The 23,770-nt window shown below is 39.9% G+C and overlaps 1 protein-coding gene across 4 annotated transcripts; it reads left to right on the top strand.

The window, feature by feature from the left end:
* The first annotated feature begins 2 nt into the window (after window positions 1-2).
* NDUFAF6 (NADH:ubiquinone oxidoreductase complex assembly factor 6) lies at window positions 3-23,525 on the top strand. 4 transcript variants are annotated; one of them, XM_087864717.1, is made up of 10 exons: window positions 3-230; window positions 6,072-6,171; window positions 7,339-7,461; window positions 11,494-11,550; window positions 15,614-15,716; window positions 16,753-16,886; window positions 17,305-17,406; window positions 20,925-20,981; window positions 22,531-22,618; window positions 23,376-23,525. In XM_087864717.1, exons 1-9 carry the CDS (start codon window positions 34-36, stop codon window positions 22,582-22,584), a joined length of 927 nt encoding a protein of 308 aa, XP_087720843.1. In that variant the 5' UTR covers window positions 3-33; the 3' UTR covers window positions 22,585-22,618; window positions 23,376-23,525. The 4 variants fall into 4 exon arrangements, with proteins under 4 accessions (XP_087720843.1, XP_045661874.1, XP_045661876.1 ...); XM_045805918.2 differs by lacking the exon at window positions 22,531-22,618; XM_045805920.2 differs by lacking the exon at window positions 22,531-22,618 and having other exon boundaries at window positions 91-230; window positions 6,072-6,175.
* Window positions 23,526-23,770: the final 245 nt, after the last annotated feature.

Here is a 23,770-nt window from a genome sequence, read left to right as displayed (position 1 = left end):
TGGCGGGGTCGGAGGGCACGTGGCGTCGGTGTCATGGCGGCCTCTGTGCTGGGCTCCGCCTGCGGCCCGCTGCGGCTCGCTGTTGCCGGCATGGGCCGCCGCCGGCCGCCCCGGGGACTGTGGGCGCGCGCGCGGCGGCTCCCGGGGCTCGCGGGATCCGGGCGGAGCGTGGCCGCGGCCAGCGGATCGGGCGCCTGGGGCACCGACCGCTACTGCTTGGAGCTGCTGCGGTGAGCGAGCCCGGCCTGCCCCGGCAGGCGGTCGGGGAGCGGCCCGAGGGGACCGGGTGGGCGCGGCGGGACTCGGGGCCGACCCGGGCGAGCGGACGACTGCCTTCCTGCGCTCGTGTTGGCGGGGAGTGAGGCCGTGGGAACTTTCACGCGGGTCACAGAATGGTGGCAAAACTCCGTCTGTCACCTTGACTGAAACTTTATTTTTACCTAGTTAAACGTACTGTCCGTACACCTTTTAAAAAATGGACAGACGACTAGTAATTTTTAGCCCAGTTCATATGTGTCAGGCACTACGCAAAGTACAAGTATTTCACTTAATCTTCGTTACAAATTGTGATACACGCGTGTAGACCTACCATTTAGGGTTAGGAGGATTAAAGCGTTTAGAACAATGTCGGGCACAAAGCAAGGGCACAGTGAGTACAATATAAGCCGTTATTATCATATTTAAATGGATGAGGATACGAAGGTTTTGAGAGATTAGGGAATTTACCAGAGATTCAGTAGAATAGTCTCATGAAGTCAGGGCCTGATGACAATAACACCGGAAAGGCTTGGCACATGGCAGTCGCTGTTAATCACGTGTGGTCGAGTTAGATGAATCAGGTCAACCAGGTGACCCAGTTCATTAGGCCTGACTGCAAAGACCAGTGGCTGAGGCCCTACTGCCCTTCTGCTGCCTTTGATTTATAACAGTGGTGAAATGCTCAAAGTACCTGGTGTTAAGAACTTCTGAGAAGTGCTAGAATAATTAAGCTACCTTGGATTTGATTGGGCGAATACATCCAATTTTTTTGAATTTTATTTTAGCAAAATGTAGCATAACACAACAGAATTCCCATGCATTTCAGAATTTTGTTTTTAATCACTTTTAAAAATAATGTTCCTGCCCCACTCTATTCGTTGATTACTTGTAACTGAAACAAGATAACAATAGTGGAAATCAGAGCGATAAGAACTTGTAAAAGCCAAAACTGCTAAAAGTTATATTCATTTTTATATATTTTAAAGTTACCATTTTTTGATAATAAAAAGACACAAGTTACCAAAATGTATACCACCCATATCCACTGGTCCAGTACAATTTTTGACACTGGTAGTGTCCTAACTTCCCTGTCCAGAGGTGAATAATCACTCTTCCTTTTTTTTTTTTTTTTTAAGATTTTATTTATTTTATTTGAGAGAGTGAGTGAGAGAGAGCATGAGGGGGTAAGGAGCAGAGGGAGAGGGAGAAGCAGACTCCCTGCTGAGCTGGGAGCCTGATGGGGGGCTCCATCCCGGGACTCCGGAATCATGACCTGAGCCGAAGGCAGACGTTTAACCGACTGAGCCACCCAGGTACCCTCACTCTTCCTAATTTCTTATGTACTACTATGTATAAGTAATAGTATGATCACTATATAACCTATATAATATATATATTACTACATGTATATAGTGTATATGGTACATATAGTGTATATGGTACATATATAGTGTGTGTGTGTATATTTATATAGTGATCATACTATACTTCCAGTAATAGTCTGTGGGTGTCACATGACAGTTTTCTCAAATATATATTTACAAATGGGCAGATACTTAATCTGTCCATATAGGTATTTGAGTGGAATGGATGCTTTTGACTGTAGTGATTTATTAAAACCCTGGATTTTGCAGACAGACATGATCTGAGTTTATTAATCCTAGGTCCATCACTTGGGAAAGTTACTCATATTAAGATATTTCCTCATTTGTGGGGCGCATGGGTGGCACAGAGGTTGGGCGTCTGCCTTCGGCTCAGGGCGTGATCCTGGCGTTCTGGGATCGAGCCCCACATCAGGCTCCTCTGCTATGAGTCTGCTTCTTCCTCTCCCACTGCCCCTGCTTGTGTTCCCTCTCTCGCTGGCTGTCTCTATCTCTGTCGAATAAATAAATAAAAATCTTTAAAAAAAAAAAGATATTTCCTCATTTGTAAATTTCTACTCCTACTTTATAGCCTGGTTATGAGGGTTAAATGCAATGATGTATATAAAAATGCTGGCGTATAACATGCACCACAGTAGTTCTTAAATAAAAACAAAAACTTGAAAGAAAGATTGCAATGTCTGTCTTCTGATTGTCCATTAATCTTTTTGGCCTCTGAAATTATCTGGGCAGAGTTGTTTTGGACATGTATCTTTTGTAAGGCTTCCAAATATTGAAAAAGATACCAGGCCAGAAGTGCAGGTTAGCCAACCAGAGCTCTGCTAGGAGTCTAGGTTCCTGGGAGTATCTCAAACCTAATTTACATAGGTTTCTTGGGGTATGGTTTTGAGGAACCCCCAGGCTGCCTAAGGCCTTGGGATTAGCACTATAAGGAGGTAAGGAGGTGCTAGTGGTGATGTGTGAAAGTGTACCTGTTCTCCATTCTCCCCCAGCCACACTGGGGAACCGCTTTTTGTACCTTGATGGCACAGGTCCATGAACTAGAACTAGCACAGTGGTCCTAACATCAGATATGCTTATTTTTCATGTCTGCCTCTCCCTGCCAGACTGAAGTCTGAAACTATCTTCAGTGTCTAGCACAGTGCTGGTGCATAGTGGGCACTGGATAAATGTTACAATGAATGAATGAATGAAAGGTTCTTGGCCCTGTTGCTGTATAAAACCATCATAGTATGGAATGTCTCACTATCTGGAACAGTTCTCCAATAACTGGACCTTGTTCGGCTACTTAAGATACCCTGTCTACCAATAGTCGGTATTTATAACAATGATCCTAAGTGATGAAGAAATGGTTAAATATTCAGTATATCTTACTCAGTGTAAAGAAGTTGGTAATATTGTTTAGAAAAATTTCCAACCAAAATTTAATTTAATTTAATTTAATTAAAAATTTTTTAAAAATTTAAATTAAAAAAATTAAAAAAAAAAACTTTACAGGGAAACCCTTCTCTGCAGAATATCTTATTTCCCAAAGCTTGTTACCATACTAGTATGTCTTCATTTTTCATTTCCCTGTAAGAAACCTGAAGTACTTCACATATTGATTATTTTTAGGAGATATGAGACAGGTTATCAAGCGTCATTTTGCAAATTAGGAAATAGATGTGGCAGGTATCATTTCTGCTAGCCACTTGAATGGAAGTTAAGATTGTAATTTTGATTCCTACCCACTATTTTCTCACTGTTTCATAATAACATCCTAATGTTTTTAAGCAGTTTTGATGTTCAGAGACTTATACTAAAATTAAATTTTAAAATTTGTCTGTATTTATTATAGATATATATTTATATTATTAAATTTATTAAATATCTATATATTATAGATATATTAAAATATATCTATATGTATTTGAAAGTAGAAATTATAGAGCTGTTTTGCCCACACTGTGCATTTTGTAGCTGTAACCACTTACAGTGAAATTTTTTCATAGAGCTGTTTTGTGTTAGCAGGGTTACTTGTCATTATTGCTTCCTTTTGTTTATGTGGAAGTTGGAGGAAATTGTGAAGGGTGTGGCTAGAAGAAGTTTAAGTTCTCTGTTAGGCAGACAACAAAATGTAACCAATTGAGGGGCGCCTGGGTGGCTCAGTCAGTTGAGCATCCAAGTCTTGATTTTGGCTCAGGTGGTGATCTCAGGGTGGTGAGATCAAGTCCGGAGTCAGGCTCTGCACTGAGCATGGAGCCTGCTTGGGATTCTCTCTCTCTCCCCCTACCCCTCCCTCCTGCTCACATTCTTTCTCTCTCTCTCTCTCTCTCTCTCTCTCTCAAGAAAGAAAATTAAATTAAATTGAAAAAAAAGTGAACCAATTGAAATGTGGGAGTAGTCTGAATTTCAGTACCTAAACTCCATGGAAGGATGTTGGACCCCCTTTATTTAGGTTACTGTTTTAAAGGAAATAATGTTACAATAAAGTTCCAATATATTGTAGTGAAAGCCTTGTTGATAGGCAGTCATCCTGTGCTGTATATAATAAGGATTATATTGTTTTAAACTTTTTATTTTGAAGTAATTTCAAATTGATATAGAAATTATAGAAATAATACACAGAGCTCCAGTATACTCTTCATCCAGATTCCCTCATTGTTAACATTTTGAGCCACTTGAGAATAAGATGTAGACATGATGCCCCATTACCTCCTCTTAATATGTTGGTGTGTATTTTTTAAAGATTGATTGATTTTAGAGCGCGCGCGCGCGAGAGAGCATGGGTGCGTGTGAGTGGGGGAGAGGGAGAGAGAGAGAATCTCAAGCAGACTTCCTGCCAAGCGTAGAGCCTGATGTCAGGCTTGATTCCACAACCCCAAGATCAAGACCTGAGCCAAAAGCAAGAGTTGGTCACTCAACTGATTGAGCCACCAGGTGTCCCTTGGTTTGTATTTTTTAATGCACACGGGTCCTCTTCCATATAACTATGGTAAAACCATCAAAATCAGGATATTAAAATCAATCCATATTACGATTGAATCCACAGACTCCATTCAAATTTTGCTGATTATTCGATTATGACTTTCATACATCCAGGATCATATGCTACATTTTTTTGTGAAATCTCTAGTCTTTTCCAGCCTTGAACAACTTCTCAGTCTTTCCTTATCTTTCATGAGTTTGACAGTTTTTGAAGAGAACAGGCCAGTTACTATGTAGAATTTTTATCAGTTGGGTTTATTTAATGTTTCCTTGTGATTTATACATTTTTGGCAGGAATATTACAGAAGCGATGCTGTGTTTTTCTCAGTATGGTTTCAGGAAGCACATGATGTTGATTTTCCTATTTCTGTGGTGTGAACCTTTTATTGCTTTGTTGAAAAGGTAGTTTTGGGGTTTCTCCCCTGTAAATTTAGTTAATAAGAATATTAATTAGTAACATGTATTTTGTGAAGAGATACTTCACAGGTATGTCAACATTCTGTTTCTATCACACTTTCATCCATTTAACATTTTAAGATATTTATTGATGATTTTTGACTGAATTGTCACTTTGATAGTTATCAAATAATTATTTAAAAATTTTTCAGCATGTCTTCTAGATTTATCAGTTGGCATTGTACTGTTGTCAGATTTTTCCTTCTCTTCCTATTCATCCATTCTTTTATATTGGTATGGACTTACGGCATTCTGTTACAGTCTGTGAGTATCATTATTTTTTTTTTATGCTCAGATTGTCCCAGACTTAGTGAGAACTTCGTCAGGCCAGTTTCTTTGTCATTTTGACAAGTCCCTCAAACATTTCATTACTTTCTGTCCAAGAAGATGTTTCTGGCTTATCTTGTATTTTCCCTGCCCCAGCCCTGGACTTAGTCCCTCCTCCAATGAGCCCTAGTTTCTTCCAGTGGAGAATGGTATTTAGAAACCAAGGATCTAGGTGTTAGGTGTGTTCACTGATACTGGGGGCTTGGGGGATATCATTGCTTCTAGGCTTTCTTAGCAGATGCTGCTAGGAGACTAAGTGTGCACCCAGGTACACACACCCACACGCTCCATATTATTTTCTGTTTCTGTGTCTTATCTGTGTCTATCTGTGCACTGAAGACTGTGAGTTCGTACCAGTACTTGCTGGTATTACTTTCTTGATTTCTACCTTAGTAGGTTATTTGAATTCTTATTAAAATGAAAGTGATTCTGAAACAATAAAAATTGTAAGTACTATATAAGTCCAAATAAATTAATAGAGATTATTTCTTTTTAACTGGTCTGGGATTGGGGGCAGATACATTTTTTGTAATTTTAAAGAAATAAGTATAAAATATAAGAAATTTCAGGCCTATTTTGAATTGAAGTCTTGTTTTTTCCAGTTAATTCTAGTCAGCATTTTTGTGTGTGTACAGTTTAGAAAGTGAAAAGTGACTGTCTTTTATTGCCTATTTGTTATAGGAAACGAGATTATGAAGGCTATTTATGCTCCCTACTGCTCCCTGCCGAATCCAGAAGCTCTGCTTTTGCACTGAGGGCCTTCAATGTGGAACTGGCTCAGGCTGGTATTAAAATACCTTAAAAAATTACTTGCAAAAATGGTGATATAATGTGTTTAATGCTGAACCATAAAGAAATACAGTTATAACTTATGTTAGATGTGCATAAGGTCTCTGCTGTTGATTTGTTTGTCCTGCTATATAGGCTTATCAATTCAATTCCAGAAATAAACTAGCTAACAAACTTCATGTTTGTCAAGATATCAGGGTTGTGGGATCAAGCCCCTGGGTAGGGCTTGTCGCTGAGTGCGGAACCTGCTTAAGATTCTCTCTCTCCCTGTGGATTTGTGGTGAGGGCTGTGATCAGATAATCCCTGGGACGGAACCTAGCAAAGGGCCTGACACTCCTGGTCATTTGATACATGTTACTTCCTTCCCTGCTTCTTCTGGAAAGCCCCTGGTTCTGTTTCCTAGGTTTATCTCCACACTTAAACATAATTTTACCATCACTAATCCAATGAGGATTGTTTTTCTTCTCTTCTACTTATTTTTAAAAACCTTTTTATTATGGAAAACTTGGAACATACATAGAATTAGAGAGCGTAGTATAATAAATTCCCATAAACCCATCACCCAGCTCCATCAGTTACTAATTTATGGCCAATCCAGATTTTTCATCTCTATCCCCACCTACCCTATCCTCACCTCTGTTATTTTGAAAGAAGTCTCAGATAAATTTTTTCATCTGTAAATATTTAGGTATGTATCTCTAAAAGATAACTCATTAAAAAATAACTATAATACCATTGTCATACATTAAAAATTTAATACCTCTTTAATATCTTAAACATCCAGTGTTCAGATTTTTCCCAGTTGTCTCTCTTCAAATCAGGATACAGATAAACTCCACATAGTGCAGTTGGTTCCTCTATCAAATTTCTTTTAATCTAAATGTTCCCACCCCACTATTTTTTTCCTTGCAATTTATAACTAGAAGAATATCTCCTATTTTGGAATGCAAATCTTGAAAATATTGGAAGTAATTTGTAGGTTACTTAGGAAACTCTTAATGACAACAATTTAATTGACATCTAGCTTCAAGGAAAAATTAAAACAAATGTAAAGAATTAAATAGTTTTGGGCTGAATTATGTGATTATGCAGTCAACAGATTCTGATTTTGAGACTGTGAAGAGTGCATTTATTAAGGTTTTTGAACGCTGTTTATAGGTAAAGGACTCCGTCTCTGAGAAAACAATTGGACTGATGAGAATGGAGTTTTGGAAAAAAACAGTGGACGACATATACTGTGACAGCCCACCCCAGCAGCCTGTGGCCCTCGAGCTATGGAAGGTAAAAACAAAATGCTACTTTCAATTTTTAAGTGTTATTTGAGCATACTTTTTGATGCATATAATTTGGCTAGTGGTGATAGGGAGTCTATCCTGAAAATAATGTTAGGCTCATGTAATGTTCAGAGCTCTGTTTTGACAGGAATTTAAAATCATCTGCTAATAATTTGCACAGATCTTTAGTGAATTTCTTTATGAAAGGAAAAAAAGAGGAATCTGGTCTCTTTGTGTTATAAATTATGTATTTATTTTCCACATATTTGCTGTAGAAATTAAACCCCACAAATTTTGAAGCAGTGGCAGGTTAATTGTCTGTTTTGTCTGCCCAGCAGCTCCTTATTCCAGTGCTCTGATCCGTACTGTGGGCTGTAGAAAAACACAGACTGATCTTTTGTGAAGGGAGACTTGCCCTCACCATTGTCCAGACACAAATATAAAACTGTCTTGTTGAGTTTGATAGAGTTACATATTCATTGATGAATTTGAAGTATTAGAGAATGGAAACCTGTGCGCTAGAGAATTCTTTGGATAGCTAGATGTATCTAGTGAATGGTTTCACAGTAGAGCAGTTATATGGATCCTTCGTTCATGAACAGCTCTGCGGAGTTTGGAAATGTGCTACACCATGATTGGAGGAAGGGAATTAGGTGCCTTTTGTCACTGATCTGTGTCCCCACTATAGCGTCAGGAGTGCCAAAAGACAGGTTCTGTGACGGAGCCACTGAACGGACCTGACAGGGGTGCACCTCTCCTCAGGTCTGCGTACCAGCAGAGGCAGGCCCCATTCCTGGGCCCCCGATTGACTTCACAGAGCCCCAGTAAGGATGGAAAGCCAGGCAACCCCCCAACTGGGGACTAAGAAGAAAAAGTGGATGGGAAGCTGTGAGTATTAGATTAGTTGTTTACCTCTGTTCATCTCCCTTTAAGAACCTCAACCTTGCTGACTGCGTTTAAAGAAGAGTTTCTCTAAAGCCCAGAAAAACGGTGATTTTACACGCAAACATCACTGCAGTGGGAGTTTATGCTAAGACTTGCATTGAAGGTCCTGGCCTTTGCCAGGAAACATCATGGAAGATTAGAGATTCCTTCATCACAAATTTATCTTGTTCTTGGCCCCTCTTAAAAAAAAAAACAGAGGAGGTATCTGAATTGTAGAATGTTTACACGTGTGCCAATTTGTCCAGTTTTCATAGCTGCTTAAATTTAGATGATTGCTGTTGGCCAGCTTTCTGATATGACCAGTGTTGAGTTTAATATGAATATTTGAAATAAGCGGGTGGTGTGCATAGCAGTTGTCCCCATTGCATGTTCTCTTCCCTTCCCCATCCTGCTGGACCATATGCTTACTGGACTGCTGTCCAGTAAAACGTTCCATTGGTTCTTTGGAGAGGGTCAGGTTCTTTTAGAAGATTAAATAGGGAAGGAGTGACGGTATTGTTCAGAGGACACTTTTCTGCCACAGTGATTCATTAGTGCTTTTAGGGTACAAAATCATTGCATTTCTATAATTACATATGTGTTTCATATGGGCTTCTTCATTTCTCTGTATATTAATGTTAGTTGCAGTTTGAATTTATGTTTATAGCCAAGGTTTTTATTTTATTTGTCTTTGTTTCCGAAATTGATACTATTCAGCAGATTTTCAGCTTCTTATTAACTACTTGTTTTTTACCTTGATCTCTGATTTCCTCCAGAATCAGACAGAAGAATTGTATTTTGTGGTCAAGGAACTGCAGCTGGTATGGGTTCAGCCTTGAGTAAACAGGAATCTGACTTTCAGGGGTTAAATATTTCTTGAGTACTTTACGTACCAGGAATGGTGCTTGATGGTGTTGCAAAGATCAAACATGCCTCACTCCACTTAGACACGTACAAAATAAAGCAATATCAGGATTCTGTAATGACTGAGGAATCCCAGGCTGATTCCTGGGAGTGGGGAGAGGCCTGTAGGTAGTCCTACCATGTAATAGTGGCTGTACTGAGAGCACTTTGCAGCCAATGCCATGCAGCACTTGGAGCTTCTGTTAGGTTCCCGCCGGGCAAAATGGGCTCTGTGCTCCCTGCTTCCACCTCTGTCACAGAAATGTGTATTGATGAGCATGCTTTTACATTTTAGTATCAGTGACATCTTAGAGTCTTAAGTGGTGTATAGGATAGTCCTAAGATTTTGTTTCACTACCATCTTTATTTATTATGAAAATATATCTTGTTGACTTGGTAAGGAAACGATGTTTTAAAAACTTACTTGGAAATAATTTCAAACTTTCAGAAAGTTTGCAAAATTTAAAAGAGTACAAAGAACACTTCTATAAGCTATATCCATATTCACCTGTGGTTAACATTGTATCCTATTCGTTAATGATTTCTGAGTACTCACTTACATGTGCATGTGCGCTCTGTGCGTGTGTGTGCATTTACACACTCATAATTTTTATCTGAATCACCTGAGTGGAAGTTATATACATCATGGCCCTTTATGCCTAAATACTTCAATGAGTATTTCCTAAGAATAGCGATATTCTCTTCTGTAACCAGAACAGTTACTGACTTTCGTAAATTTAACTTTGATATAATACTTTTATCTAATTTTCCATTTATATTCCACATTTGTCAGTTTCTCCGCTAATGTCCAGGATAGTATTTTTCCCCTCCGGTATAGGATCCAGTCTAGGATCAGGTATTAGTCATCATGTTTCTTTAGTCTGCTTAATCAGGAACATTTCTAGAGCTTCTCTTTGTCTTCTAAGACATTGACTTTTTTTTTTAAGCGTATAGCCCCTTCCCCCCTGCCATTTTAAAGCATTCCTCATTTTGTAATTGTCTGATGTTTTCTCATGACTAATTCGGTTTATGGGTGTTTGGGCAGAATACTGCGAAGGTGACATGTTCTTCTCAGGATGTCATGTCTAGAGGCACATTTTGTCCATCTGTCCTTTATTGGCGTTGTTAATTTTCATCACCTGGTCAAGGTGTTGCCTGGTTTTCCCAGTCTATAATTATAATTCTTCTTACAAAGTAGTTGACTTTAAGACGATGCGTGTATCCTGCTCCTCATCAGTTTCTTCCTAAACTTAGCATTCATTGATGGTTCTTGTCTGATTCAGTCTTTACTTGTGATGATTGCAAAATGATAATTTCCAGAGTCTAGCACTCTGCCAACATTACTAGCTGGCACTTGGCATTCTGCCATAAGGAAGAGCTCTCAATCTCCTGTGTTTATTTATTTGTTTATTAATTACTGCTATGAACTCATGAATTCCTATTTTTTCCAGTAGTTTATAATTCATTACTATATTTAATTATTTTGGTGTTCAAGCTGGCCCAGATTTGGACAGTGGGAGCCCTTTCAAACTGGCTCCTTTTGTCATGCACCCCATCACTTTTGGGGGCACTTTCTATTTTCTGGCACAGTAAAATATTCTGGGATTACCTTGACTCTCCCCTGCCCTAGTTCTGGAATCACCCATTTTTCCAGAGCCTTGTTTCCTTTGGGAGGAATGGGACTGGAGACCATGATCTGGGCACTAGGTCTGCTTTTTCCTACTGGAGTGTCTTTGTTTGCTAAGATAACACTGTGCCCTGCCGATTATTTTCTTTGGATCTTTAGTTATTCTTTTCATGTTTGGAGAAGTGGTTATTTTCACTAAGTAGAATTTTTATCCTATGGAAAAAAGTTTATGTGGGATAAAGAAGCATAGAACTTAAGACGCATCATATAACAGAAGCTGGTATTTAATTCTTATTTTGTTTTTGTTTTGAAAGTGGAATTGTTAAATTACTAATAGCATAAGAAAAAAAGTCTAGTGGAAATGTTTTGGATGTATCATCTGTACTTTGAAATGTTTTGAAATATTTTCTAGGGACATTTTCTTTTCCCCTGATATTTCTTTAACATGGCTGTTTATCTGGTGATGAGTTATTACAAATGTTTTCTTACCTAGTTTTGTATTTGGTTTGTTTATTTTATTCAGGTCTGCTGAAGTAATTTCTAGTACTTTCTAAAAATTTACAACACTGTTTGTTGTTTTTTTAGGCTGTCAAAAGACATAATCTGACCAAAAGATGGCTTATGAAAATCATTGATGAAAGAGTAAGTTGAAATTGCTCAAGTTTTCAGTGTTTTCTTCCTTTTTAATCCGTAAGCTAATTCCTCAGGGAGGAAATGTCTTATTATGTGTATTATATTTTGGAGGAAGGAACCTCTTAGAGGACTGTGCCATTCTGTCTGTTGTCCCTCACTTCATGCCACCCACCTCAGCCCCTGCCCTGCATCGAGTCAGACAGGCAACCACAAGCACCCAGGCAAAGGCACGTGCATGAACACCCACATACTGATGTTTTGTGGGTTTTGTTGTTGTTTTTTAATGGAAATTTTCGGGCTTATACAAAAGTAGAGAGAATAGTGTGATATACTTTCACGTATCTGTAACCCAACTTTAGCTATGAACACATGTCCACTCTTGTTTCATTTATACTCTACCAGCTCCTCTCATTAAACCTTATGGGATTATTTTAAAGTCAACCCCAGATATCATATTAGTTGATCTGCAAATATATATGAATCTTGAAAAGATTTAAAAAATGCTTTTAGAAAACATACCCACAATAAATGATCATACCTTTAAAATTGACAGTTCCTTAATATCATCAAAACTTGAGTAGTCGTGCACATACCTTTATGTACACCCAGTGTTTGGATCTCTGTCTAGATAGTAGAGGGAATAGGGAAGGTCTGATGATTCTATTCTAGTGAATGGAGTACTATACTATGTTCTAAGAACTGAGTTCTAGGTCCAACCAAGCATGCAGATTGCTCTCTGTCCTGGGCTAACTTATGTAATCTTTCTGACACATTGTTGGCTCAGTGTCCTCATCAGCCTGATATTTATCACATACTGTTATCATGAAAATGTAAGTTTAGTTTATTTGGATACAACCCATTAATACCATAGGCTGTGGGGCAGCTGGCTAGCTTAGTCAATTAAGCGTCTGCCTTCGGCTCAGGGCTCGATCCCGCCCTGGGATCGAGCCCTGCATCAGGTGCCCTGCTCAGCGGGGAGCCTGCTTCTCCCTCTGCCTGTCGCTCCCCCTGCTTGTGCTCTCTCTCTCATTATCAGATAAATAAATATCTTTAAAAAATCATAATCATAAGCTACAGTAATTATAATATAAACCAAAATGGGAGATAATGATTTAGCATTTTAAAAAAATTGCGCAGTTGGCCTACAGAGTTAATTGGCACTAGAAAGATCTATTTTTCAGGTGTTTTCTGTTTTGTTTTTTTAAAGATTTATTTTAGAGAGAGAGACCACGTGCTTGCATGTGTGTATGTGTGTGAGCTGGGGGTGGGGGGTGGGCAGAGGGAGAGGGAGAGAATCTCAAGCAGACTTCCTGCTTCGTGTGGAGCTTGGGAGGGCGGGGCTGGATCTTATGACCCTGAGATCATGAGATCATGACCTGAGCCAAAACAGTCAGAGGCCTAACCAACTGAGCCATCGAGGCACCAAAGGTGTTTTCTGTTTTTATGAGGTAAAGACAGAGAATTCAAGACAGAGAGAACTTTTTGGTTTAATGGAAAATAACATTTGGCATTTGTAGGGAGGGATATTTAAGAGTAAAAGATGGGGATCAATCTCGCACATTGATCTTTAGATTCAGTGCAATTCCTATAGAAATGCCAGCTGCCTTTTTGCAGAAATTGACTAGCTGGTCCTGAAATCCATGTGGAAATGCAAGAGACCCAGAATCACTAAAGCAATCTTGAAAAAGAAGAAAGCTCCAAAGTTACAATAGTCAGACATAGAGTATTAGCATGCCATGGACATACAGATCAATGGAATAGAATTGAGAGTCCAGAAATAAACCTATATATTTATAGTTAATCGATTTTTTTTGACAGGGATGTGAAGATAATGGAATGGGGAAAGAATAGCCTTTTCAACAAATAATGCCAGGACAACTGGATATCCACATGCAAAGGAATGAATGTGGATGCCTGTTTAATACCATGTACAGAAGCTGACTCCAAATAGGTCAGACACCAAAATCTAACAGTTGGAACTGTGAAACACTTAGGAAAACGCTTTGGCATAAATCTTTGGGACTTCGGGTTAGGCAGTGATTTCTTAGATATGATAGTAAAAGCCTAAGCAATAAAAGAAAGAAACAGGTAATTGGACTTCAACAAAATTAAAAATTTCAAGAAAGTGAAAAGGCAGCCCATGGAATGGGAGAAAATATTTGCAAGTTATATATTTGATAAGGAAGAAGTATCTAGAATATGTAAAGAACTCTTACAACTTAACAGTAAAAAAGACAAATAACCCAACTTAAAATGGGGCAAAGGATTTGAGTAAACAGTTCTGCAAGGAAGATCTACAAATGAGCAGTAAGCACCTAAAAGATGCTCAGCATCTTTTCATTAGGGGAATGCAAATCAGAACCAGACTACATGACTCCTTTCCACGCATTAGGACGGCTGTGATAAAAGAGATGAGCAGTAATGAGTGTTGGTGAGGACGGAGAGAAATTAGAGACCTTCGTACACTACTGATGGGAATGGGAAATGGGGCAACCACTTTGGAAAAACAGTTCGGCAGTTCTTCAGAAAGTTAGACATAGAGTTACCGTTGACCCAGCGATTCACTCCTATATTTATAGCCAAGAGAAATGAAAACGTGTCCACACAAAACTTGCACACAGCTGTTCATAGCAGTGTTATTCATAACAGTCCAAAAGTGGGAACAACTCAGTCTATCAATGAGTGAATAAAAATATAATGTGGTATATCCATACAATGGAATATTATTAATAATTTCTTCAGTTAAAAAGCATCAGGTACCGATACATGCTCCAACACAGATGAACCTTGAAAACCTGCTAACTGAAAGAAGCCAGATACAAAAAACTACATATCATATTTCTGCATTTGTTTTTAAAGATTTATTAGAGAGAGAGAGAGAGAGTGTACAAGCAGGGGGGAGGGGCAGAGGGAGAAGCAGACTCCCCGCAGAGCAGGGAGCCCAGTGTGGGGCTTCATCCCAGGACCATGAGATCATGACTTCAGCGGAAGGCAGATGCTTAACCAACTGAGCCACCCAGGTGCCCCATGTATCACTGCATTTTTATAAAATGTCCAGAACAAACAAATCCATGGAGATAGAAAGTCGATGTGTGGTTTGCTGGGGGATGAGGGAAGGGGGAAATGGTTTGTAACTGCTTAATGGATACAGGGTTTCCTTTTTGAGGTGGAGAAAACATTCTGGGATTAGATCATGGTGATAGTTGTACAACTTTGTGAATACACTAAAAACCACTGAATTGTACATTTGAAGAGGGTATATTTTATGGTATGTGAATTAAGTCTCAATTTTTAAAAAAATGTAAAAGATCGGACATAATTTTTTCCCCCTGGGATCATTGCTGGTGCCATTTTCTTCTGATTAAAAAAAAAAAAAGGAGGAGGAAGCAGTGTATTTCCTTAGCAATAGAGTCTTTTAAATGTATTATTATAAAAGTAGCTAGATGTTCTTGCTCTGAGATTTACATTTTCCTGTTTCTGGGATATAGTTGTCATCAGGTAACATAATCATCCCTGTTACTTTATTGAACATGGTTTCTTTGGGGTGGGGGCTAGTTATGATCTCCTTTCCTTTTCTAGGCACCTTTTCTTTATTAAGAACATGGACTTAACAGTTAAAATATATGGGTTTGAATCCTATCCCCACCATTTACTAGCTCTGTGACCTTGGGAATATTACTTAATGTATCCATGACTCAGTTTCTTCATCTGCAACATGGAAAAAGCATTAATTCTTCTCTTTTGGTAAGAGGTTTTTAGGATTAAGAAGTAATGTCTAAAGTATGTGAGAACTCAGTTAAGTCTGTTTCTCATGATTCCTTGGGCTTTTGAAGGAATTAAAAATTAAGCTAACCACATGTCTATGCATTGATGTTATTCCCAAGGTATTATTTTGAGGGGTGATTTGTAAGTATTGAATGTGTAGGACTTTAATATTTTAATTTTATTGTGTACTAAACAATATATACTAATTTTAAAAAATTATTAGTTCTTTAGGGCAAAAAAATGGTGCCTTTTCTTTATAAAATATTGACAATTCATCAAACTGTAATTGAATTTTGTTTGACTATAGGAAAAAAATTTGGATGACAAAGCATATCGTAATATTCAGGAATTGGAAAATTATGCTGAAAACACACAGAGCTCTCTTCTCTACTTAACACTAGAAATATTGGGTAAGTCTTTTTTCTGTTTTATAATTCTCTTTTTCAAAGAAAATACCCTTCAGACTTGATTCATAATTTGACAGTCTGATCAGTTTAACACTGAAGTTTTTCTTTGCATCACCGATAAAAGAACAGTTTTTAGTTTTGTTTTTTAAACAAGAAGGGGAATATGTAGCTTTCTTTGGAGTACAGACTAATCAAATACTCAGGCTCTCATAAAAGTACTTTAGCTACCTCATGGGAATGCTGTAATTAATACTCTGGTAATTGCAGATGGTGTTTCTTTTTTAAGTGTCTCCTACAGTTTGGAAGGCCTGGGGCCTAACTCTTCCTTCCCTGTCAATAATACTTCCCCACATTAAAAAAAAAAAAGAGTAGAAAATATAAAACTGAATTTCTCAAAGTTTTTATGAGATTTTTCTTTCTCTTTCTTCTTAAAAATAAATAAAACAAATGAATTGAGATGATACTTTTCCTCATCTGACTTTTAAGTTGGTGAAGTCTTATTATAATGAGGAAATTATTTGGACCAAAGACAATACCCTCTCTTTGAAGAAGGTAATATATCTTTATGTCATCCTAAAGGAATAACACAAGTCCCTGTTGAGATTCCCAGGCCTCTTCTGCCTGTACACCCGGTGACACGTTTGCCAACACAATGAAAGGAGGGAGCAAAGAGCAGAATGTTTGTCAAGCGTATACTTGAAATGAGGTCACATGGAAATTGCATTGAGGAGAAGAAATGGAAGACTTGTAATGTTTTTCCAAGACAGCTGATTAAAATTCCAAATGTGTTCTCAGTGGGCCGTAGTCCGAGGAGAACTCTTTTCTTTAAAAGTTGAGGTTCGGAAACCTGTTCAGTGGTAAACAGTCAGCTTGATCTTGTGCCCAGTTTTGCTCAAATAAGTCCTGTTTTTCAGCTTTACAACATAGGATGAACACCTGCTTTTCCACGTGTAGGTGGTTTCTGCAAGCTGCTTCTGTTGAGTTGTTGTGCACGTAAGGAGTAAAGAGCAGCCCTGTTGCTTAATTTCTGAAATCATAGGTGTAAGGGATCTTCATGCAGATCATGCCGCAAGTCACATTGGAAAAGCCCAGGGCATTGTCACGTGCTTGAGAGCGACGCCCTATCATGGTAGCAGAAGAAGGGTGTTCCTTCCCATGGATATTTGTATGCTGGTAAGACTGACTTGTTTCCTCTAATGAGTTACCTCAGGAACTCGGGGAGGGCCGTGATCTCTTGGTTCTTTTGCTTCATCTATTCAAGTAACTGCTTTGAAATGAATGCTGATTGCTTTTTGGCTCCATTTAGCAAGTCAGATTTTTATCAGTCAGGCACCTAGGTCTATGAGGGATCCATATGTGTGTTTTCTTGTTTGTATAATTTTGTTCTACGTGCAACTGTGGTTAATTAACATCTTGTTGTATATTCTTCTAGGAGTGTGTGTGTATGTGTGTCTGTATACACACACGTGCATAAACATGTATTTTCAAAACAAAATAGGCATTATACTGTACATACTGTTCTATCACCCGTTTTTCTGGAGCTAAAAGTGTGCCTTTAGATTCCTAATGTAATATGTATTTTCCCACACAGCATGGTGTTTCACAAGAGGATTTTCTACGGAAGAACCAAGATAAAAATGTGAGAGATGTGATATATGACATTGCCAGTCAGGCACACTTGCACCTGAAGCACGTAAGTAGCCTCTCTGCCAAACCATGTAGGAAACTACCATTTCTAGATGTGGCTGTTCCTAGCGTGTGGTGATGGTTCCCAGCCTTTATTCTGTTTCTCATTGAAATCCCAGCAGATTTATCTCAGGGACTATTGTGAACTCTCTCCAGTTTTTTACAGTCCCCCTTTCTCCCTGTCAGTGGATGAACACATCCTTCCTCAGCTTCCTCGCTGAGCTCCTGTCTGCTCTGTGCGCCCGCCAGCTCTCGCTCTCGGGGGACAGGGTGTGTCTCTGCCTTGCCAGGGCTGGTGGCTCCTTTCCCGGGAGCTCATGTCCTCAGCGTCCGCAGCTGGCCTGATAATTCGCCCCTTTTCTGGGCAGCTTGTGGACCCTCCTGTGGCTCATTTGCCCCTCCCAGGTAAACTTCTGTAAGTGGTCTGCATTCATTCCCTCAAGGCCAGCATCACCCTAGCACCATTCATCGTGCTATCATTCCGCTTCCTTCCCGCCTACTCTGATAATAAGCAATCTCCTTATTGCCGCATTTAACGGGCACTTAAAACTCTCGTTCATGTTAACTCTGCTTTTGACACCACAGACATTTTTTTCTCCTTGAAACTTTCTGATATCTTTTTCCCTTGGTTCTCTGACTTGGCTTCTAAACTGGATCCTGATTTCTCCTGCATACTACTTTCAGTGCTTCCTCAGAGTTAGGCCTTCATGTTTTCTCAAACTGTAACTTGTCTTCTCTTGACTCCCCCCACCCCTGCTTTCTTTTTTTTTTTAAGGCTTTAAGTAATCTCTATACCCAATGTGGGGCTTGACCTCACACCCCCCAGATCAAGAGTCATGTGCTCCATGGACTGAGCCAGCCAGGCACGTCCTGCCCCCACTTTCTTGAAACTGTGTCCTTCATTCCAATAATTTATTCCTTCCCAGTTCTCCTGGAACTATTCCTTCATTTTAGTGGCTCCTGAGAACTTGGTGGAAACTTTCTATTTCCTTGACTCCCATGATGCTGTTTTTTCCTGATTCTTCTTGTGAAACCGCCCCCCCCCAGCTTTTTTTTTTTTTTTTTTTTGAGCTTCAGTGGATCCTAAAGACTTGTCATTTACCTGCAAATCTCAGGGCCTTTGTACTTGCTGTTTATCTGCCTGGAAGATGTTCTCCACCCCCCAACTCCTCCACCCCCAACCCCATAGACAGTATTAAATATCACCTTATCAGAACGATCTTTCCTGGCCACCATATCTAAAATAACATCCTCCCTTTCCATCACCCTCAGTCCCTTTACCTGGCTGAGTACTTTTCACTACCTGACGTACTAAAAGTTTGTTTAATGCTTCCCCATCTCATAGAATGTAAGTGACTTTGGTTCTTCAGCATCTAAAGTGCCTGGTACATTATAGGCACTCAGTAAATATTTGTGTAATATTAAGTAGGTAATCTGATTGTAAGCTTTTTGAAGGCAAAGAGTCTTTCTTAATCTTTTTTTTTAATTTCCTGAAGCACGGTTCTCTGCTATAACAGAGGTATAGATAAAATACATGGGACTTTAGATGAGAAATAAACTGGCAGAGTTTTAGGTAAAGTCTGAGAACACAACAAAATCATAGAAGCAGGAAAGCCTTATGCTGGAAGCTGAATAGTTCCAGTTGATGGACACTTAAGGCACCTGAAAAATACAGATTCCCAGGCCTCACCCCCTGGAGATACAGTAAATCTAGGATGAGGCCAGGAATTAAAATTTCCAAATGATTTTAAACAGCCACGTTTGAAAACTACTGGTGTGTAGGTTATGTGAACCAGGACCCTGATAAACAGGTTTGGAAGGGTGGATTGAAGAAAGAGTACGGCGTGTGGGAAGCTTACGAGAGGCGCTGGAGCATGGGAGATCAGAGTGCAGACTCTGGAACCGGAACTTGACTTTGAGTCCTGGCTCCGCAATTTACTAATCACATGATCTTAACCTCTGTGCCTCAGTTTCCTCCTCCGGGAAAGAGGGTCAGATTAGTACCTAGCTCAAAGGGCTGTGATTTGGATAAATGGGGTTAGCGTGTATAAAGACTTCATAACTGTGCCTGGCATACCGTAAGTGACATGTTTCCCCATTGTCACCATGAAGTGGAGCAGGGACAGTCGTGTTGCACATGAGAGAACCTGGCCAGCAGTGTTGGAGATGAATCTGGGGAGTGGGAGATCTGTTAGGAGGCTTGTTCAGGAGAGAGAGAAAGAGGATCTGACTTAGAGACAGTAGGTGTTTATGTAGATTTACACACACGTACACACAGCAGAGGTGGAGTCAGCTAGACTCGATGATGGATTGGGTCGTGGCAGGATCGGGGAGAGGGAAGGCTGCAGAGTTCAGGTTCAGGTAGTGATGGTGCCATTCAGAGACTACAGTGAAAAGCAGTGGCCTACTGGTGCTGATCAGTAGCCTCTGGACCAACTGTTGGACATCATGGAATTTAAGGGGATTCAACGGGCTGTTGAAGACTGCAGGATTGTGAGTTTGCCGGGAGGTTAGAACTGGAGATGGAGATTTGGGAGTCATGCACATAGAACGCCTATGGTTAAAGCTCTAAGTGTGGATGGGGTTGTCCGAGGAGAATGTACATCTAGACATGAGGACCAAGGGCAGAACCCGAGGCCCACCTCTGCCTCTCAGGTTGGAGGAGAAGGAACTAGTGCTCAAAGAAGTAGGTGCACTAAGAATCAGTCTCTTGGAAACCAGGGGAGGAGAAAATTCTCGAAAGGGGAATATTAAAGTTGTGCATGCTGTGGAGAGGTTGAAAAGATGGGTATGGTGATTAAGTAAACCATGGATGATCTTGAAAAGAGCAATTTTAGTGGACAGGTGAGGGTAAAGCCAGAGTGCCGGGGGTGAAGACGTCAGGAAGTAGAGGCCCTGTCAGTGTAAACGAAGAGTGGCTTGCTGAGTGCAGGGTGATAGGCATCTGCGTGAGTGGATCCGGGCTTCGTAGTCCAGGGCAATAGTGAGATACGGAGGCCTTGGAACCCCAAAATGAAGCCAACACTTGTGTATCAGGGAGTTAAGTTAAAGAAAGTAAAAACAAAACAGAGACTAAGGACATTCATTTGGCTGCCTGTATGAACTGGACGAAAGGTGGAGAACGCAGGCAGGAGATCAGTCAGGACCCTCTGAAGTTCAGGTAACCGGGAGCTGCCCACGATCGAAGCTAGGCTGCTGCCGGGACTTGGGAATGCCACTATTTCTTCCTTCCCCCTCACTGCAGAGCTAGAGGGCCAAAGCTGTGAGATGTTGGAAGACAGCTGGCAAAGGCCAGAGTCAATCTGCAAGAACGAATGGGATTCTTATTAGAGTACTTTTTCCTGAGTCCTTTAGGCTTAAGAAATTAATTTTCATTGGCAAGAGAGCTATTTTCTTGTCTTTGAGAGAGGCCCTAGCCGTGTTGTTGAACTTCTAGTGTTGCTTTGTGATCACTTTCAGAGGCAGAGTGTTTATTTCCAGAAATATTTATGTTTGAAACCAGTTTCCTTTTGTCTTCCTTTGTAGGCTAGGTCCTTCCACAAAAGTGTTCCTGTGAAAGCATTTCCTGCTTTTCTTCAGACGGTAAGTAGATTAACAGAGAAGGCTGTTTAATTAATGAAACAGATGTGTATGATCTCTTTTTCTGTTTTGTAAGGTTCCCAATGCAGTTCTTTAGCGTGGGATCTTTGTGTTTGCTTCCCTCCCTTCTGGTGTGTTTGTTCGTTACGTTCTGCTTTTGGTGACGGCCGTGCCTGTGTTTCTGGGGCAGGGAGTGCAGTCACCAGACTGCATAGGTCTATATAGGCGCACGCGCGTGTGTGTGTAGCCAGACTTTCCTTTGGATCCAATCCTAATTTGTGAATGTCCAGTTGAGCTCTGATTTTGAGGTCACATTTCATCTATATTTGAATGGAATTTTCTCCTAGTTGTAAAAACTACATTCTCAGTTGTAAAAACTACATTCTCAGAACAGAGATTTGGACAGTATAAAAAAATGAGAAGGAGGGGCGCCTGGGTCGCACAGCGGTTAAGCGTCTGCCTTCAGCTCAGGGCGTGATCCCGGCGTTCTGGGATCGAGCCCCACATCAGGCTCCTCTGCTATGAGCCTGCTTCTTCCTCTCCCACTCCCCCTGCTGGTGTTCCCTCTCTCACTGGCTGTCTCTATCTCTGTCGAATAAATAAATAAAATCTTAAAAAAAAAAAAAAAATGAGAAGGAGAGAGCAACCACCTATAATGCCGGGACCCAGACATAACCACTGCTTATTCTGTTTTGTTTTTTTTAATGAATTTTTGTGTACAGTTGAAATCCCACTTTATAGGTCATTGTCCTACTTATCAAGCATCTAGCTACATCATTAAAGATATTTAGAAGTACAATATTTAATGGCTATATAATATTCTGTCATGTGCTGGCACCTTAATTTCATTAACTATTCCTTATAATTAAATATTATAAACTACTAAAATGAATATAGTAGAATTCTTAGAGATGGAAAGTTGATCACAAAATATTTTCCTTCTCTTTAAAATTTTTAATATTTGATATCTACAAATGAATGTGGTCTATTTACATATGTGTGCACGTGTTATAAAGCATAACGTCACGGACACCCATGAGCTCACCACTCAATCCAGGAGCGAGAACGTCACCATCAAACTGCCCTCGTGTGCTTTCCCCCATCTCACCCCCCTGCCTCTGCCTGCCTCCTTCAAATAGCTCTCCCGAATTCTAATTTATTATTCTGTTGCTTTTATTCCAAAGGGCTCTTCCCCATTTTACATATTCCTAAGCAACAGATTGTTTAGTTTTGGTTTTGAGCTTTATAAAAATGGATCATACTGTTTATGTCTTTTAGGTCACATGTTTCACTGCAGTGTATTTCGTTGTGTGAATAGTGCTTTCTTTTTTGGGGGGGGGGGTCAAAGGCCTGGATTGTTTGCAGGTATTTTGCTAATACAACACACAGCAGCTGTGCACATTCATGCGTATCTCCTGTTGTACACATCTATAAGTTTAGGGTTTAAAATGTAGATGCTGAATTTGTATGTACATTTGTCTGTGTGTAGGAAAAGAGTCTGGGAGAAAATACAGTCCTTTTTGTTGTCTTTTGGCTCCTCCATATATTCTAGCGAATCCGCAGCAGGGCCTCTGCGGGGTCACACAGCTTGTCCTGCAGACACTAGGCGGAGCTGTGCACGTGGACTGAGAAGGCGAGAGGTGCCTCAGGATGGTGCAGTGCAAAACTAAGCGCTTCTGTTTAATCAAGTTATTGCGATAACATTAAAATGTACAAATTAATAAAAATAACTGAAAACCATAAAATAAAGAGGACGGCCCATCGCAACTGTTTTCCGTCCTGCTTCCCAGTCCGCATGAAAGTTTAATCAAGTTTTGCATGATGGGCGAAGCATGGGGTGATATTTATTAGGGACCTGTGGTGGTTCTCCCAGGTTGCTAATTGTTTTCTAACAAGAACATGGAGACCCATTAAACTTTTCCACAAAATAATGTTTTCAACAAACAACTTAAGCTCATCTTCACAGAACAATGCATTTGTGCGGGGGGGGGGGGGGGGGCTCAGTGTCCTTGATTGACACACCCCTTCTGTTTACTACAGAATCTAGTAATAATACCTGACAAACAATAATTTCTCTAATTTTTTACACATTTTGTGTAAAACACAAATTCGAATACATATATGTTCTATTAAGTTATGATCAGAATTGACTTGATAATTTCTAGTACTAGCTCTTTGATCCTGTTTTACTGGTCTACTAGAAACTTCTTAGATGTCTTTATTTTCTCTCTCCCTTTTAAAATTCTCATTTAGAATTAGTACATAGTACATACATCCTAGCACATAGAAGACCATCTCAGGGAAACTAAAATAACCTTAATGCTTAGAATTTTTCTTTAGTTTCTTTAAAACCCTTAATCATTCTGTGACCTCATGACCATTATTCTCCTTTTCCAGGTTGCTCTGGAGGACTACTTAAAGAAAATTCAACAGGTGGACTTTGACATATTCCACCCATCTTTACAGCAGAAGAATACGTTACTTCCATTATCATTGTATATTCAGTCATGGAGAAAAAGATATTAAAATAATTTTATGGCACTGCTCTTTACTTTTGTTAGTTTCATAAAAGTATACTGGTTAGGGTTCTTGTTTACAAACAACAGGAGCTGACTGTTTACTTGAGGAGAAAGCGGATTTTTAGGATGGGTGTGTGTGGCTCACAGAATCAATGAGACGTTGCTGGGGGGCGGAGGCACCCCAGCGCCGCTCGGATTCTGCCACAGGCACCACTGCTGTCGCCAGCTGTCACCAGCAGCCCAGAGAAGTGTGCTGTGCTATCCCTGTCAAGT

This window comes from Ursus americanus, chromosome 9, assembly GCF_024610735.1.
Source record: "Ursus americanus isolate L20-20 chromosome 9, mUrsAme1.1.p, whole genome shotgun sequence".
Lineage (NCBI taxonomy): Eukaryota > Metazoa > Chordata > Mammalia > Carnivora > Ursidae > Ursus > Ursus americanus.
The sequence above is the reverse complement of the archived record's forward strand: the minus strand, read 5'-3'. Positions and strand labels throughout refer to the sequence as shown.

Excerpts from the sequence above, each read along its gene's own strand:
- NDUFAF6 (XM_045805918.2), top strand. The coding sequence starts at position 34 with ATGGCGGCCTCTGTGCTGGGCTCCGCCTGCGGCCCGCTGCGGCTCGCT. Across the intron at positions 7,462-11,493 it reads TGGCCCTCGAGCTATGGAAG|GCTGTCAAAAGACATAATCT; the intron begins GTAAAAACAAAA and ends TTGTTTTTTTAG. Across the intron at positions 15,717-16,752 it reads CTTAACACTAGAAATATTGG|GTGTAAGGGATCTTCATGCA; the intron begins GTAAGTCTTTTT and ends CTGAAATCATAG.